Source organism: Sus scrofa, chromosome X, assembly GCF_054392235.1.
Source record: "Sus scrofa isolate SSC_HxYL_T2T_F1_AM1 chromosome X, Sscrofa_HxYL_maternal_Yorkshire_Landrace_v2.0, whole genome shotgun sequence".
NCBI lineage: Eukaryota > Metazoa > Chordata > Mammalia > Artiodactyla > Suidae > Sus > Sus scrofa.
Window position 1 is genome coordinate 135,239,188 of NC_139401.1, and position 14,092 is coordinate 135,253,279.

The 14,092-nt window shown below is 61.9% G+C and overlaps 1 protein-coding gene across 3 annotated transcripts; it reads right to left on the reverse strand.

Annotated features, from left to right (window-relative positions):
* Nucleotides 1–921: 921 nt before the first annotated feature.
* On the reverse strand, nt 922–10,028 carry FAM3A (FAM3 metabolism regulating signaling molecule A). 3 transcript variants are annotated; one of them, XM_003360509.5, is made up of 10 exons: nt 9,634–10,028; nt 9,460–9,532; nt 6,702–6,815; nt 6,107–6,130; nt 3,441–3,564; nt 3,286–3,344; nt 3,017–3,067; nt 2,696–2,780; nt 2,493–2,619; nt 922–1,575 (listed from the first exon to the last, which is right to left on the reverse strand). In XM_003360509.5, the coding sequence occupies exons 2-10, from the start codon at nt 9,470–9,472 to the stop codon at nt 1,480–1,482; spliced, it is 693 nt and encodes a 230-aa protein (XP_003360557.2). In that variant the 5' UTR covers nt 9,473–9,532; nt 9,634–10,028; the 3' UTR covers nt 922–1,479. The 3 variants fall into 3 exon arrangements, with proteins under 3 accessions (XP_003360557.2, XP_084863692.1, XP_005674108.2); XM_085007566.1 differs by lacking the exon at nt 6,702–6,815; XM_005674051.4 differs by lacking the exon at nt 3,017–3,067.
* Nucleotides 10,029–14,092: the final 4,064 nt, after the last annotated feature.

Genomic DNA, 14,092 nt, shown 5'->3' on the forward strand with positions numbered 1-14,092 from the left:
AGCTATAGCTCTGATTCCACGATGGGAACTCCTGGGAACTGTACTTTCTGCTCAACTTTGCTGTGATCCTAAAAAACAAAGTCTATTAGCCAATGAAGATACATAAAGCTTTTGGTTCAGGGTCATGGGTTTCAGCTTCTCAGATCACCGACTCCCAGGCAATAACCTGGGCCCTCCTCACGTCTGCTTCCTGGCCCTCTGGGCTCACGGTATCAGTGGCACGGCCTTTGCTCCTGGGCTGTCCCGCCCCCCCCTTCTGCCCCCTCCTCACATACTGTCATTTCTTGATGCTCTGTTCGCGCTCTGGCAGTACTTAACCCCTGGAGGAGGGACTCGTAAACCCATCACCCCTACCATGGCCCGAGCTGCCTGGCAGTGTGCCAGCCCCCCCCCCCCCATCTAGGAAGTCCGAACCACCAAGTCTCCGTCATCTGACCCTAGACCATGTCTGCGCTCCCATGTGCTTTTCCAGCAAACCCTTCAGTTTCTGGCTGCTTCTCACCCAACGCAGGGAAACATAACTGTCATTTGCGAGAACGGCCAAGCAGCGCATGTGACCGGCCCGGACTTCAAAGGCATCTGCATTTGAGTGCTGGGGGGACGCACTTGCTGTTGAGGGAGGCACCTGGGCCGCTTCTAACCCCTGGCCCATCTGTGCAGGCCTGAGCTGTATCCAAGGGGCTCAGTGAGTTTCCCACAGCCCCAAAGGTCAAGACCAGCTTTCCCGAGCAAGACTACAGGGTGCCAGCCTGGGAGCCCCCTGCCCACCGCCCAAGTCACATCTCAGCCTCGGAGGGGCCGGTGGGTGGCAGGGCTGGACACAAAGGTGGCCTGCGAAGGGTGTGGGGGCGGGTCGGCTGGGCTTCTGGGACATGTCCCACCCCATGGCACCACCACCGACTCCCCACTGAATGCACTTCATTCCACTGGAGCCACCAGTTTATTGAGAGGTCGTCTAGAAAGCAGGCCCTCGGACAAACTGCAGGAGCTGCCACCCACCGTGCTAGTGACTGTGATCAGACTCGCCGCCTCCCCACCCGACAGGCCCGGCTCCAAAGTGGCCGCTCCTCTGTGCGGGGAGCAAGGCTGGAGGCAGCAGATGTCCGACGGAGCCGCCAGGTGTGGCTCATCACGAGTCACACGGAAAGAGCGAACCCACTCTGGGCTGGTGAGGTGCTAGAAGGGCTCCAAGCTGCCAGGCGGCTGCTCCCAGGCTTGGGGCTGCAGGAGCTGGGGACTTGGGTCGGAGCTGACCAGGGGGACAGCTTTAGGAAAAGGGGACGGGTCCCTGGGGCCCCCTGACCAGGCGCGACAGGGTCGGCGGCCGTGCACCCTCACGACAGCTCAGGGCCTGGTCGCTGGTCACCGCCTTGGCGCCCCCACGTGTCGGGGCAAGAGAACGCTCCTGGCCGGGCGTGGGCTCAGGCCTCCCCGGGCTGGGCACACGCTGCGTCCCTCGTGCTGTCCCGGGCTCGGTCGCTAGCTGGCTGTGGTCCTTCGCGGGATGCAGCCCTCCATCTCGAGCGCCTCGGGCCAGCCTTCGTACTTATTGGTGTGCCTGCTGTTCTTCACGTGCTGCGGGGCGGCAGGAGCGGGAGGGCACGGCCTCAGCCCTCGGGCATAGGGGACAGACAGAGCCCTCCACCCCCTGTGCTGGTGTCAAGCAAGCATGTCCTCTCAGGGCATCGTTCCCTCTGTCCCAGCCTGCCCCCCACAGGCGACACGGGGAGGCTGAGTGGGCCAGGCACACACTGGGCGGTCAAGAGGGAGCGTGTCCCCGCCCGAGGGGAGCCACGCTGGAAGCTGCGGGAAGAGCAAGGCCAGAGGGGGCGGGGAGGGTGGGCTTTCGGCAGCCAGGGCCTTCCAGAAACCACTGCCTTGTTTGCCTTGTCCTGCTGCGGGGAGCAGGGCTTGGGGGGCACCGTGGTGTTAACTGGGCTGGGAAGCTCCAGAGAACGAGGACAACACCGGGGGCTCACCAGCCACGTGCACACAGCCTGACACGTGTGGCCTCGGAGGAACAGTTGGCCAGAGAGAAGGGCGTGAGTGCAAACTGGGGTTCTGGGTGTCAGGGGATCAGACAGGACCGAGCATCTTTTTTCTCTCTGGCTGTGGCCTGCAGCGGCTTCATGTGGGATCTCAGTTCCCAGGCCAGAGACTGAAGCCAGGCTGTGGCGGTGAAAGTGCCAAATCCTAACCACTAGACCACCAGGGAACTCCCAGGACCGATCATCTTGAAGACGTACGGGAGGGTGGCTTCTTAGCTGCGAGTGCTGCCCATGTGAAAGCTTCGCCTTCTTTAGGGTGAAATCCCTGAGACGGGGCGATGGGCGTTACGGCCCTCCCTGTACAGACAGCGAGGGGCCAGGGCCGCCAAGGGGGCAGGGAGCCGGGCAGCACTCGGGGAAGGCTGTGGCGTGAACAGAAGGGGGCCTCAGAGGATGCAGGCGGGAGGGGCGCGCACGCTGCCCTGGGCCGGGCCCTGCCCATACCTGCTCAAAGGGGCTCTTGTTCTGCACACCCTTGGCCCCCACAAACACCCAGCTGTCCCGGAAGGCCAGGTCCTTGACGTTCTTGCTGCCCAGGTCACTGAACAGCTTCCTGGTCTCTTCGTTCATCCTGCCGCACAGAAGGGAGGCACGTGAGCGGGCGCGGCGGCGGGGCGAGGCTGAGGCTGGCCTCGACGAGAACTTACTTAGTGGCGGGGTCGTCGTAGGAGGCCACAAACACCAGGGTGCCTTCATGCAGCGGCCGAATAAACTTCAGCAGGTCGTTGACATCTGGGGGGACAGGTCCCACTCACCGAGGAACATCAGGCACCCCTGACGCCCCTTCCCCACCCGCCCTGTTCTCCCAACGAGGAAATGACATCGCGATCAGGGCCGCTGCGTGACGGGAGGGACAGCGGGTCTGAGCGGCCAGCGTGGGACCCGTGACCGTCCAGCTGTCCCTCCCCGGCCCGCGGACGGAGGGAGCCACGCTTCGGGAGAAGTGCCGCCTTCGGGGCCGCACTCACCGCCTGCCCACATGTCGAAGGCGCGGGCCTCAATGAGCTCTCCGCTTACCCCTGGGCGAGAGGGAGGAAGGGACGGTGCTGCCGAGAGCCACGCAAGGTTGGGGAGCTTCTGCCCGGCATCTGAGGCCCTGAGGGGCTCCCCGGGACACTCTTGTCCATTGGGTCGCCCCTCTGGGGAGACCTCAGCTCGCACAGACCCCTTGCCAGCATCCCCCCCCACCCCCGGAGTTCCTGGAGGAGCGGGGGCGCGGAAGGAGGTGGGGACTCACCGTTCACCAGGGCGACGTTCAGTCCACGGCCCACGTTGTCCTTGACACTGCTCATGAGCCTGGCGGGAGCACAGCGCCCTCCAGCGGCCCGCTCTGCCTCGCCCAGCTCCCGGAACCCCATGCCCTCCCCATCCCAGCCCCGCCAGGGAGCTCACATCTTGTCCTCCAGGCAGATCTTGGGTCCAATGACGTTGGCAGCCCCGCTGACCATGCGGAAGGCCAGGTGCTCCTCAGGACATGGCTGGGGCAGGCCGCACTTGTACTTCCTGGCCCGTGGCTCTGGGTGGGGACAGGAGGGGTGACCCATGGGCCTGGCTCTGGGGTGCGGGAGATCTGAGCGTAGGAGGTCAGGACCCGCCCAGGGAGAGGAAGGAGTGACCACAGACCAGGGGACTGGAGGGGGAGGGGACATGGCTCAGGCTGACCCGGGCCTCTTCCATAGATGCTTGGCACTCCGCTGGGGCCGGCTTCAGGGCAAGGTGACAGGAAGCCCAGGGAGGCTTTTCTGCCACTGGCGGGAGAAGAGGAAGGAGGCAGGAGGGCCGGCCCAGGCTGGCCCCGCCAGAAACAGGGCGCAGGCGGGGAGGGAGGCCCCCCCTGCCCCCCCCGTGGAGAGCACTGGATCCCCGGGGACAGAGGCAGAGGCGGGGCAGGGGGGAGCATGGTCTCTGTTACAGGGTGAGCTGTGTCCCCACGAAAGGCGCACTCACATCCTAATGCCCAGGACCTCAGAATGTGACCCTATTCGGAAAGAGGGTCACTGAGGACGTGTTAAGATGAGATCATCCTGGAACAGGGTCTAACGACACGTGTCCTTAGAAGACAGAAGAGGAGACAGACTCGGAGGAGGAGCCACAGGTAGAGATGGGAGGGGGTGGCCACAAGCCAAGCGACACCTGGGGCCACCAGAGCTGCAAGAGGCAGGAAGGGCCCTCCCCTGGAGCCTTTAGAGTGTGTGCAGGCTTCTGGCACCTGTGGATGTCACACTTCCAGCTTCCTGAACCGTCAGCGGATACATGTTCCTTGTTTAAGCCGCGCAGCTTGTGCCAGTTTGTTATGGCCAAGGCGGGAAACTGATAATACGTTTGTTTTTCTTTTTAAATAGTCATAATTTGCTTTTAATTTTACTTCATTTTTTTTAGTGCTGCACCTGCAGCATATGGAAGTTCCCAGGCTAGGGGCTGAATATGCCACAGCCACAGATGCACCAGATCCTTAACCCCACTGAGCAAGGCCTGGGATTGAACCCACATCCCCAAGGATACTAGCCGGGTTCTTTACTCGCTGAGCCACCACGGCACTCCCTGATACAGATTTTGATACCAGGAAGTGGGGTGCTGCTGTAACAAGTCCCTAAGAATGTGGAAATGGCTTTGGATCCGGATAATGGGTAGAGGTTGGAGGATTTTGAGGCGCGTATTAGAAGAGGCCTAGGTTGGCTTGAGGAGACTGTTGAGAGACATGCGGACGCTGTAGGTGCTTCTGGGGAGGGCTCAGAAAGGAGCGCCGAGCAGGAGAGAGAGCCGCTGCTGTCTCGGGGGACACATGCATCATCGCGCCTAGGATGCTGCTAGAAACGTGAAGGCTGAAGGTGCTTCTGGGGAGCTCCCAGCCGGAAGCGGGGGACATGCGATGGGACACTGCAGTCCTCGTCAGAAAGTGGCCAAGAACGTGGCCAAAACATGTTCTAGTGTTTTGTGGAAGGCAGGACTTGTGAATGCTGAACGTGGGGATTTAGCTGAGGAGATTTCCAAGCAAAGTCTGGAGGCTTTGGTCTGTGGCTTCTCCTCGCTGCTCATGGTAACACGTGAGGGAAGGGAGGTAACCTGAGAAAGGACTTATTAAGGAGCTCCCGTCGTGGCGCCACGGAAATGAGTCTGACCAGTGTCCATGAGGACGCAGGTTCCATCCCCGGCCTCGCTCAGTGGGTTAAGGATCCGGCGTTGCCGTGAGCTGGGGTGTAGGTCGCAGATGCGGCTCGGATCCCACATGGCTGTGGCTGTGGTGCAGGCTGCCAGCTGCAGCTCCGATTGGACCCCCAGCCTGGGAACCTCCATATGCCGCGGGTGCGGCCCTAAAAAGACCAAAAAATAAAGAAAAGAAAGGATTTATTAAGCATGAAGGAACCCGAACTTGAAGATCTGGAAAATTCTCAGCCTAATGATACTGCAAGAGCCGAGAAAGCAGTCCCCGGGGAGAACACAAAGAGTGCGGGCACAAAGAGTGCAGGCATATGTGCTCATGGACCCGCTCAGCCACGCTGCAGAAGTCAGGACAGAGAGATGAGGTTCTCCAGGAAAGATCTGGGGGCCCTCCTGTCCTACAGCTTAGACCCCCATGAATTTGCACAGGCGATCGACAAGGTTCCAAGGTTTTTGCGCCCTGGATATCACCCGGGACTGAACGACCCAGTAAAAGGGGCAGGGCAGGGGCTGCAGAGGCCAGAGGTGGCAGGGGCCCAGAGGGAGGGTAGGACCGTCCCCTGCATTCCAGAGCCTGCCAACCGCCCCAAAAAAGGCCCGGGATTCCTCTCATGCTTTGGAATCTACCAGTGTCTGCTCGGCTGGGCTTTGGACTTGCTTGGGGCCGACACGACCCTCACAGCTTCCTGGTTCTCCCTTTGGGAACGGGGATGTGTGGCCTGTGCTCGTCCCGCCAGCGTATTCTGGAAGCAGGGAACTTGTTTTCTAGGTTCACAGCTTGCAAGCAGCTCCAGCGGCCTTTGATGGCCACTCTGGAGGCCTGGGGACAGGCAGGGGGTCACAAAAGTGGGAAGAGGGCCGGGCACAGGGGAGGAGCGGGGCGGTGACAGGGGCCTTACCTGCAGTCACTGAGTTCTCCGGGCCTGTGGGTACAGAAAGTTGTTTCCGTTATAGTTCGTGCGGAGGTTTCCCAGTGGCTGCAGCAGGGCGCCTGGCCATGGACCATGAAGTCAAGGGGAGGGGCCAGCGGCTCAGCCGGGCTGACCTTGGCATGTCCATTCCTGCTCAAGGCTGAATGACGTTCAGAGACCAAGCGCTCTGCTCCAGGCAAAGGGTCAATCAGAATTGCCAAAAGCGCTGGGTGAAGCTCACCCGTAGTGAGGGGTAGGATGCCCTCCCCATCTCAGACCCTGGCAGGAAGCCAGCAGGGGGCAACCAGGGTGTCCTCCCCAAGTGAGCCCCCTGCCCCTCCCTCGGGCCCCACTGACTCTGAATGCACAGAGAATTCGAACGCGCCGGGATGGGGGCTTCCAGCCGAAGCCGCTGGGCGGTCGGGAAGGCCCGGCCGGACGCCAGGAGGCAGACTGAGGGCGGCTAGAGGTGTCCCCCCAGGAAGAGACAGAACACCCAGGCCCCCGTCCCCCACCCCGGCCCGGAGCCTCCGCCTGCAGCCCCCGCGGCCGCCCCGGGGACCTTCCCAGGGGGGACACTCACTGGCAAAAAGCTGCTGGATGCGGGGAAAGCCACTGCCAGGCCTGCCGAAGAGGATGCTCACCAGGATCCAGGTGAGGCCCACGGAGAGGACCAGGACCACGATGCGGAGGGGGCCTGGGGCAGTTCAGACACGGGCGAGGCCCCCTCAGAGGCCTGCGAGCGCTCGCGGGACCCCAGGGCCCCCCAGGGCCCCCAGCCGCTTAGGAAGCAGTGACTGGAGACCAGGACGGTGGGACCTGTGGCTCCCACGGGGGCGAGAGGGACCGGGGCTCCCGGCGGTCGGAGGAGGAACGCCAAGTCCAACGCCAAGGCTCTGGGCTCGGTTCTCCCCGGCCGGCGCCCAGGGCCTTGCAGGACGCCCTGCTCCAGGGGCCTCTCGCGCCCCCACGGGCCGGCAACCCCTCGCTTCCTGCCTTGGAGGCCCCAAGAGATTCGAGTCCCCCCATCCCGTCCCCTTGTCTCCTGCAGAGATGGGGGAGGTCCCTCCTCTCCGAGACCAGCCGGTCCTCCCTTCAGCTGCTGCGAGCTGGACGCCGGGCTCTCCGCCCTGCTCGGGTTACTTTTTCGTCTTTTACTTAAGATTTTTTTTAATTACAGTTAAGTTACAGTGTTCTGTCATTTCTGCTGTACAGCAACGTGATGCAGTCATATGTATATATTATATTCACACACACATATATATATATATACACTTGTTTCACTTTGTCCTCCCTCATGTCCCATTACAAGAGATCGGATACAGCTCCCTGTGCCAAACAGCAGGGTCTCACTCTTCTCCATTCGGTGTGCGACAGTTTGCATCTACGAACCCCAAACTCCCAATCCATCCCACTCCCTCCCCCTCTCCCTTGGCGAGCAGAAATCTGTTGCCTAAGTCCGCCATTGGATCCGGCAGTCCCACTCCTGGGCATCTATCCAGAGAAAACCATGACTCGCAAAGACACATGGACTCCAGTGTCCACTGCAGCACTCTTTCCAACAGCCAAGACATGGAAACAACCCAAGTGCCCACTGACAGAGGAGCGGATCGAGAAGAGGTGGTACATACACACAGTGGAATATTACTCAGCCATTAAAAGGAACGAAAGACTGGCATTTTTAGCAACATGGATGGACCTAGAAATGATCATGCGAAGTGAAGTCAGCCAGATTATGAGACACCACCATCAAATGCTTTCACTGACCTGTGGCATCTGAAAAAAGGACAGACGGAACTTCTTTGCAGGACAGATACTGACTCACAGACTTTGAAAGGAGAGAGGTTGGGGGATGGGGGGATGCTGGGGGTCTGGGATGGAGATGTTATAAAATTGGGTGGTGATGATCATTGTACAACTACACATGTAATAAATCCATTGAGTAATAAAAAAAAAAAGATACATGCACATGTATGTTCATTGCAGCACTATTCACAATATCCAAGACATGGGAACAACCTAAATGCCCATCGACAGATGAATGGATTCAGAAGATGTGGTACATATACACAATGGAATACTACTCAGCCATAAAAAAGAACAAAATAATGCCGTTGGCAGCAACATGGATGGAATGAGAGACTCTCATACTATGTGAAGTAAGTCAGAAAGAGAAGACAAATACCGCATGATATCACTTATAAATAGAATCTCATATATGGCACAAAGGAACCCATCTACAGGAACGAAACAAACTCATGGACTTGGAGATCAGGTTTCTTTTTGTCTCCCTCTTTCCCCTCTATTTCCACCACCTCCCGTCCTGAGAAAATGCAGAGGGAAAGGCCTCCTTCAGAATCACGCCCCCAGCCAGCCACTGGCCTCCCTGCCCTGCCGGCTCCTCCAGAGGCCTCTGTGCTGGCTCTTTGCAAGCCTAGTCTCCGACCCAGGGCAGTGCACCCCGGCCTCCGCCACGCACGGCTCCTCAACCCTGCCGCCAACACAGCTTGTTGCTAAAGCCACCTGGGACCTTCTTGGTGTCAGCGCCCCGGGTTACCTGTTGGCCCTGATCTTCCTCGACCTCTCAGTTGGCTCTGCAGCCTCCGGCTCAAACCCTGCTGGGCTGGCTTGTGGATGGACGGCGCCCTGGGGCCCCACCCAGACACGCCTCGTCCTTCTTGCCTGCTGGCTTGGTTCACCTCCACTGTCCCCTGAAAAGCTGGCCTTTCCCAGGCTCCTGCCCCAGGCTCCCCTCACTGCTGACACTCTCCTCTGCCCCCGGCCTTGGATTAACCCTCACCTGGCAGAGCAGTGACTCGATTTTCCTGCCCCAGCCCTGACCACTCTCGCGGCCACACCTTCCCAGCCAGTTACTCACGGGCCGGCTTCCCTAGGGTCACATTCATAAGGCGGCAACCTTAGCAGCTATGAAATCCGCTCCCAACCCATCCCTCCTCGAGCCCCTCATCTTACTTGTCTGGGCATGAGCAGGGCTGCCACTGGGGTCACATGCAACCCCAGGACCGCTTTGGCCAGCTTGTCCTCTGAGACCACCGCCTCTCCACCCAGCCCCAGACTCCCTGGAGCCTCTCTCCCAGTTGGGAGAAAACGACCATCTTACTCATCGCACAGCTTGGGGAGGTGCACTCCTCGGAGATGAAAAGATCTGCTCAAGGTCATAGAATGAGTGTTTCTGCAGAGGCCTCCATTTCCAAAACCCAACCTTAGGTCCCCCCCAGCGGCTCGGCCCCGACCCGTCCAGACACAGAACTCCCTGGACACCCGGGCCTTCAGGAGCTCTCCTTGCCAAGTCCCTCTCGTTCACTGTGCAAGCCACCCACCTGCCAACCTCATGTCCACTTCTCCCGCTGGGTTGGGGCCGCCGGCAGGTGCAGTGTTTGGGGACAGAGCGCTCTGGGGGGCAACAAAAGAAGAGCAGGTTGGGGCGGGGGTCTGGGATGGGCCCGTGCTGTGGCCTCTGCGCGATCGCTGCAAGGACTTGTTCATTCCACTACCTGACCAGGCTCCTCGGGAACGCGGAGAGAAGCCTTGCCGGGACCGGAGGGGCCTCTGGAACCTGTCGGCTCACGGTCGTGCCCACGGGAGCTCCGAGGGCTGGGAAGTCGAAGTGGTTCCCTCGGACGCGGGCCCCTCCCGTGGGAGGCCCCGAGCTCAGGCCGCCCCTCTGGGTCTGGCGGCCGGCGGCGCGGGTTGGGCCGGCCGGGGACGTGCCTGACCGCGGGGGGAGGCGAGCTCGGTCGGGGGCAGCCCCGTCAGGCCGGCCGCTCCGCTCCGCTCGGCGCGGCGAGGCCAGGGAGCTGCGCTGCGCGGCCCGAGAAGCCTGGCAATGGCGGCCCCGGGGCGGGAGCCCGGCCCACGGGCGCCACCTCCGCTGTCGGCCGGGCTGGGCGGCCGGGCCCCCGGTGGGAGGGGCCCGGCCCGGCCCCGCCCCCGACGCGCGCTCCCGCGCAGTCGCGTGCTGCTGAGGGGGAGGAGCCCGGCCCGGCCCCGCCCACGAGGTTTCGGCTCAGACCCGGCTTTGAGGGCTGCGGCTAGGCTCGGGCCCCGCGCTCGGCTTTCTGAGGCCTCGGAAGGGGCGGGTGGGTCTGGGCGCAGGATGAGAAATTGTTTCAGAGTTAATCCACGTGCCTCTTAGAGAAGTGGGGGTAGAGACGAGCCCGGCGGGGAACCGGGAAGGCGACCAGGCCAGCGGGCTCGGCCCTGCCACACACACGCCCTCGCCGCCTGCTTTCTAGAGGGAGGCTCCCCGCTCGCTCTGAGGATGGCGGGGCGTCTAAACGCCGCGCTGGGAAACGCCTCGGGCCTCCGGGCGCAGCGCCCAGCGCACCGGGAGAGCTGCGGCCAGCCCTGCCGCCTGGACCCGTCTCCCTGGATACTAGCCGCATTCTTTTTATTATGATTTTTGTCTTCTCTAGGGCCGCACCCGCGGCACATGGAGATGCCCAGGCTAGGGGGCTAATTGGAGCTGTAGCCGCCGGCCTACACCAGAGCCACAGCAATGCCAGATCGGAGCCGTGTCTGCGACCTACACCACAGCTCATGGCAGCCCCGGATCCTTAACCTACTGAGGGGGGCCAGGGATCAAACCCTCAACCTCCCGGTTCCTAGCCGGATTCGTTTCCACTGCTCCATGATGGGACCTCCACTAGTCGCATTCTTAACCCGCTGAGCCACAACAGGAACTCCAGACTGCTGGTTCTTGGGGACAGTGTATACTGCTCAGAGCAGGCGTTCTGGGAAGGTGGCTTTAATGAGTCCCCCTGAGAGTCCAGAGGCAGACCATCAGCCACAGGGGCACCACACTGGCGATGGACCGGAGGCCTGCGATTCGATTCATTCCTGGTCTTCTGTGCCGCAGGGGCAGCCCTGTTCCTCTGGGGACTTGGAGAGGATGAGACCCTTGTGTCCCCACCCAGCCTCTTGCCTGTGCCCCAGTGTAGCTCCCATAGCTGCGATGCCAGTTTGCTGTTTCCTTGGCTCCTTGTGTCCCTGCCTGAGGCGAGGCACCCAGGGCAGTGCCCTCAGCCCATCCCTCATCGCCCTCAGTACAGACCCCAAGCGCTGAGCTGTCGTTTGTGGTGATCATGTGCTTATGCCCCTGAGTAGGCACCCAAAGCTGAGGTGACAGCTGGTGGTCCTCAGTTGGGCCCTCATGTCTTCGTTCCGTCTAGGCAGCCAGAGCTGAACAGACTGTCCTCATGCGCGACCTTTGGCCCCAACCCTAGATTGGCCAACTGGATCTCGGGCGACAGTCAAACACCCTCACCTGAGGTCGTCTCTGCCACAGTGTAGGAATGACCCTGATGGCCCGCGGCTTTCCATTCCAGGGTGGGTACCAAGACATGTGCCTTCACTGACCCATCTCACCTGGGCCCTGGCGTTTCAGGGCCCTCTGCTGGGCCAGGTCCCTGCCCCACTAGCTCCCATTGCTGAAGCACTACTCGTGTGCTGTGTCTTGGTTCCTGCCTCAGGGTGGGGACCTCACCTGTCTCTTGTGCCTTTACCAGAGCTTAGGCACCCAGAGTGGACGTGAAGTGACTCTACACCTGGGCCCTTAAGGCTCACCCTAGGCCAGCATCCCAAAGCCAAATGGTAGTCGAGCCCTGAAATTTGGACCCGATGCCTCTAAGCTGGTGTGGGCACCCAGGGCTGAGGGCTACTGGCTGTCCTCACGTGGGCCCTTCTGCTCTGTCCCAGTGTAGAGAGAGTCAGTGCCAGCCGAAAGCCCTCAGCGCCACTGTCACCTCCTAGAGCTCAGGCGACAGGTGTCTTTCCTCTCCTGGGACCGGCTGCATCTGCTGCAGGGCAAGCACGCAGGCCCTCGTCCCTTTCCCCACTGGAGGGCCTCACAGCTGCGGGGACATTTGTCTCAAGTCAGCGAGGCCCTAACGACTATGTCAGTCCTGAGCTTCGCCCGGATATGACGTGACCGGTGACTGTCCCCCTGCTTCTTCCCTGTCTCAGGCTCCTGGAGAGATCACAGCTACTGTCCTCAGGGCCCTCATCTCTTCATCACCAGGAGGCACTCAGTGGTCAGGTGAGAGCCGAGTGTTCTCAGCAGGCCCTCACGTCTCTGCCACGGGGTAGCATCCAGAGCTGAGGTGTCCGCTGACTGCCCTCCGTGTCACAGTGAGGACACTCAGAGCAGATCAGGTCGGGAGGGCCCCACTCTCCTGCTCACGCGTGGTCATCACACGTGGGGGCCCGGGAGCAGCCCCTGGTCCTCCGTGACACGGCGATCCAGGCTTCTACGTGTCCCCCTCGGTGATGCCACGGCAGCAGGTCCCCCAGAACACAGCTCTACCAGGTTCCCAAAGTCTGTAGACCCCAGCGGGGTCAGGAAGGGGCCCTGCAGCTTCGTTTATCTTGTTTCTCTCCTGAGGCTTGGCGGTCATCCTCCGGCTGGCATTTTGAGGCTGTGCGTCCCCGGACTGCGGGCCAGGGCGCCTGGCCGAGTCTTCCCCAAGCAGGCAGCACGGCGCCCTCTGGTGGCAGGTGGGGAGGAGGCCGGCTGCGACTTCAAAGGCCTGCTCTGTCCCTTTCTGGGTCATCATCTTGGGGGGTCCATCGTTCTTGTGTCATCTTGCTCCTTTTGCAAAGCCTCATCTGTCCCTCGCAGGCACGCGGCTATGCCACCGAGAGTCAAGGGCAGGACCTCAGCAGCTCCCAGCAAACCTCTGCTCCTGCCCCTTCTCCAGGAGGCCAGACCCAGGCCACTCCCTCCCCCCCAGCTGAAGCCTGGCCCCCCAGTCCTGTCCACACAGAGCCTCAGCTGCTCTGCACGGACCCGGGCAGGATGGACTGTGGGGTCGGTCCCAGCAGAGGAAAGTTAGCGCTTCAGGGTCTGGTATCTGTCCCAGCGAGCTCTTCTGTCCCTACGCATCTGGGTCCAGGTGACCTCGTCACCTCTCTTCTCTCACAGCCCGCAAGTGCCACCGTAGGGGAGTCGGGGAGGGTGGGGACGGCACCGGGGGTGCAGCCCGTCTGAGGGGACAGGACTTGCCACTCTGACCTGGCGGACGGGTTTGAGTGTCTCCCGTCTCTGTGTTGCTCCTGCAGAGTCCTGGGTGGGAGCCTCAGCTGGCCCCGCAGGCCCCGCCTCCGCCTGCTGCCAAACCAGCCCAGGGGGACCGCGCAGGGGTCAAGGACAGTCCGTTGTCAGTGGCAGGCCGAGGCGAGGTGCCAGTGGGTGGAGCACAATGCCCTGGGCCCCTGCCTTTGCTGACCGGGACACAGGGGCCGCAGGCAGAGGGAATCGAGGTGACTTCAGGTGACATCGTCCCGGAGGGCAGTGGGCCCCTCAGCCAGTCCCACTGGTGTCCTCATAAAGGGAAGAGACAAGGCGGGCCCCTCCGGGAACCCCAGGAAGGAGTGGCCCCGCCACACCCTGACCTTGGCCTCAGGCACTAGGAGGAGCTCCCCTTCTGCCTTCAGCTTCCCAGAGGCGGCGCTTTGTGACAGGGACCCCAGGAAACCCAGGCGGGGGAGGGCAGCTGAGAACACCAGCTGTGGCTTCCATGCGGTGGCCAGAGTGTGGGGCGCCCTGCACGCAGCCTGCCCCTTGCCGTCCACCCCCGGGTCCCTTCCCTGCTCCTTCCTAAACACCTGTGCCCTTGGCGAGCCTGGGAGCCGCCAGTGCTCCCGAGCGCCCCCCGCCGGGGGGGCAGGGGGAATGGATGGGACCTGCGCTAGTGCCCCTGTTGGCCTCGTGGCAAGACCCCGTGGAGCGGGGGGTGGGGGGGGGAGGGAACGACGGGGACGCAGGGCACTGTGTCACAACCGGATGTGCGGTTAGGGGCGAACACCACCCGCATTCCCGGCCCACCCGGCGGAGGCGAGTGGGTGTTGGCAAGAGGCGAGGGCCGGTCCCCTCCAGCAGGTGGGCTGGCTTTGGCCCGGGCCCCGCCTCCAGGGTCACAGGTGGCAGGAAAGAAACCACCGGGGACAGTTGCG

Bases quoted from the DNA above. Each gene is read 5' to 3' on its own strand.
- FAM3A (XM_003360509.5), bottom strand. The intron at 6,131-6,701 runs GTGAGTGTCCCC...CTGTACCCACAG, and splicing joins CATCCAGCAGCTTTTTGCCA to GCCCGGAGAACTCAGTGACT. The intron at 3,345-3,440 runs GTGAGCTCCCTG...TGCTCCCGCCAG, and splicing joins ATCTGCCTGGAGGACAAGAT to GCTCATGAGCAGTGTCAAGG.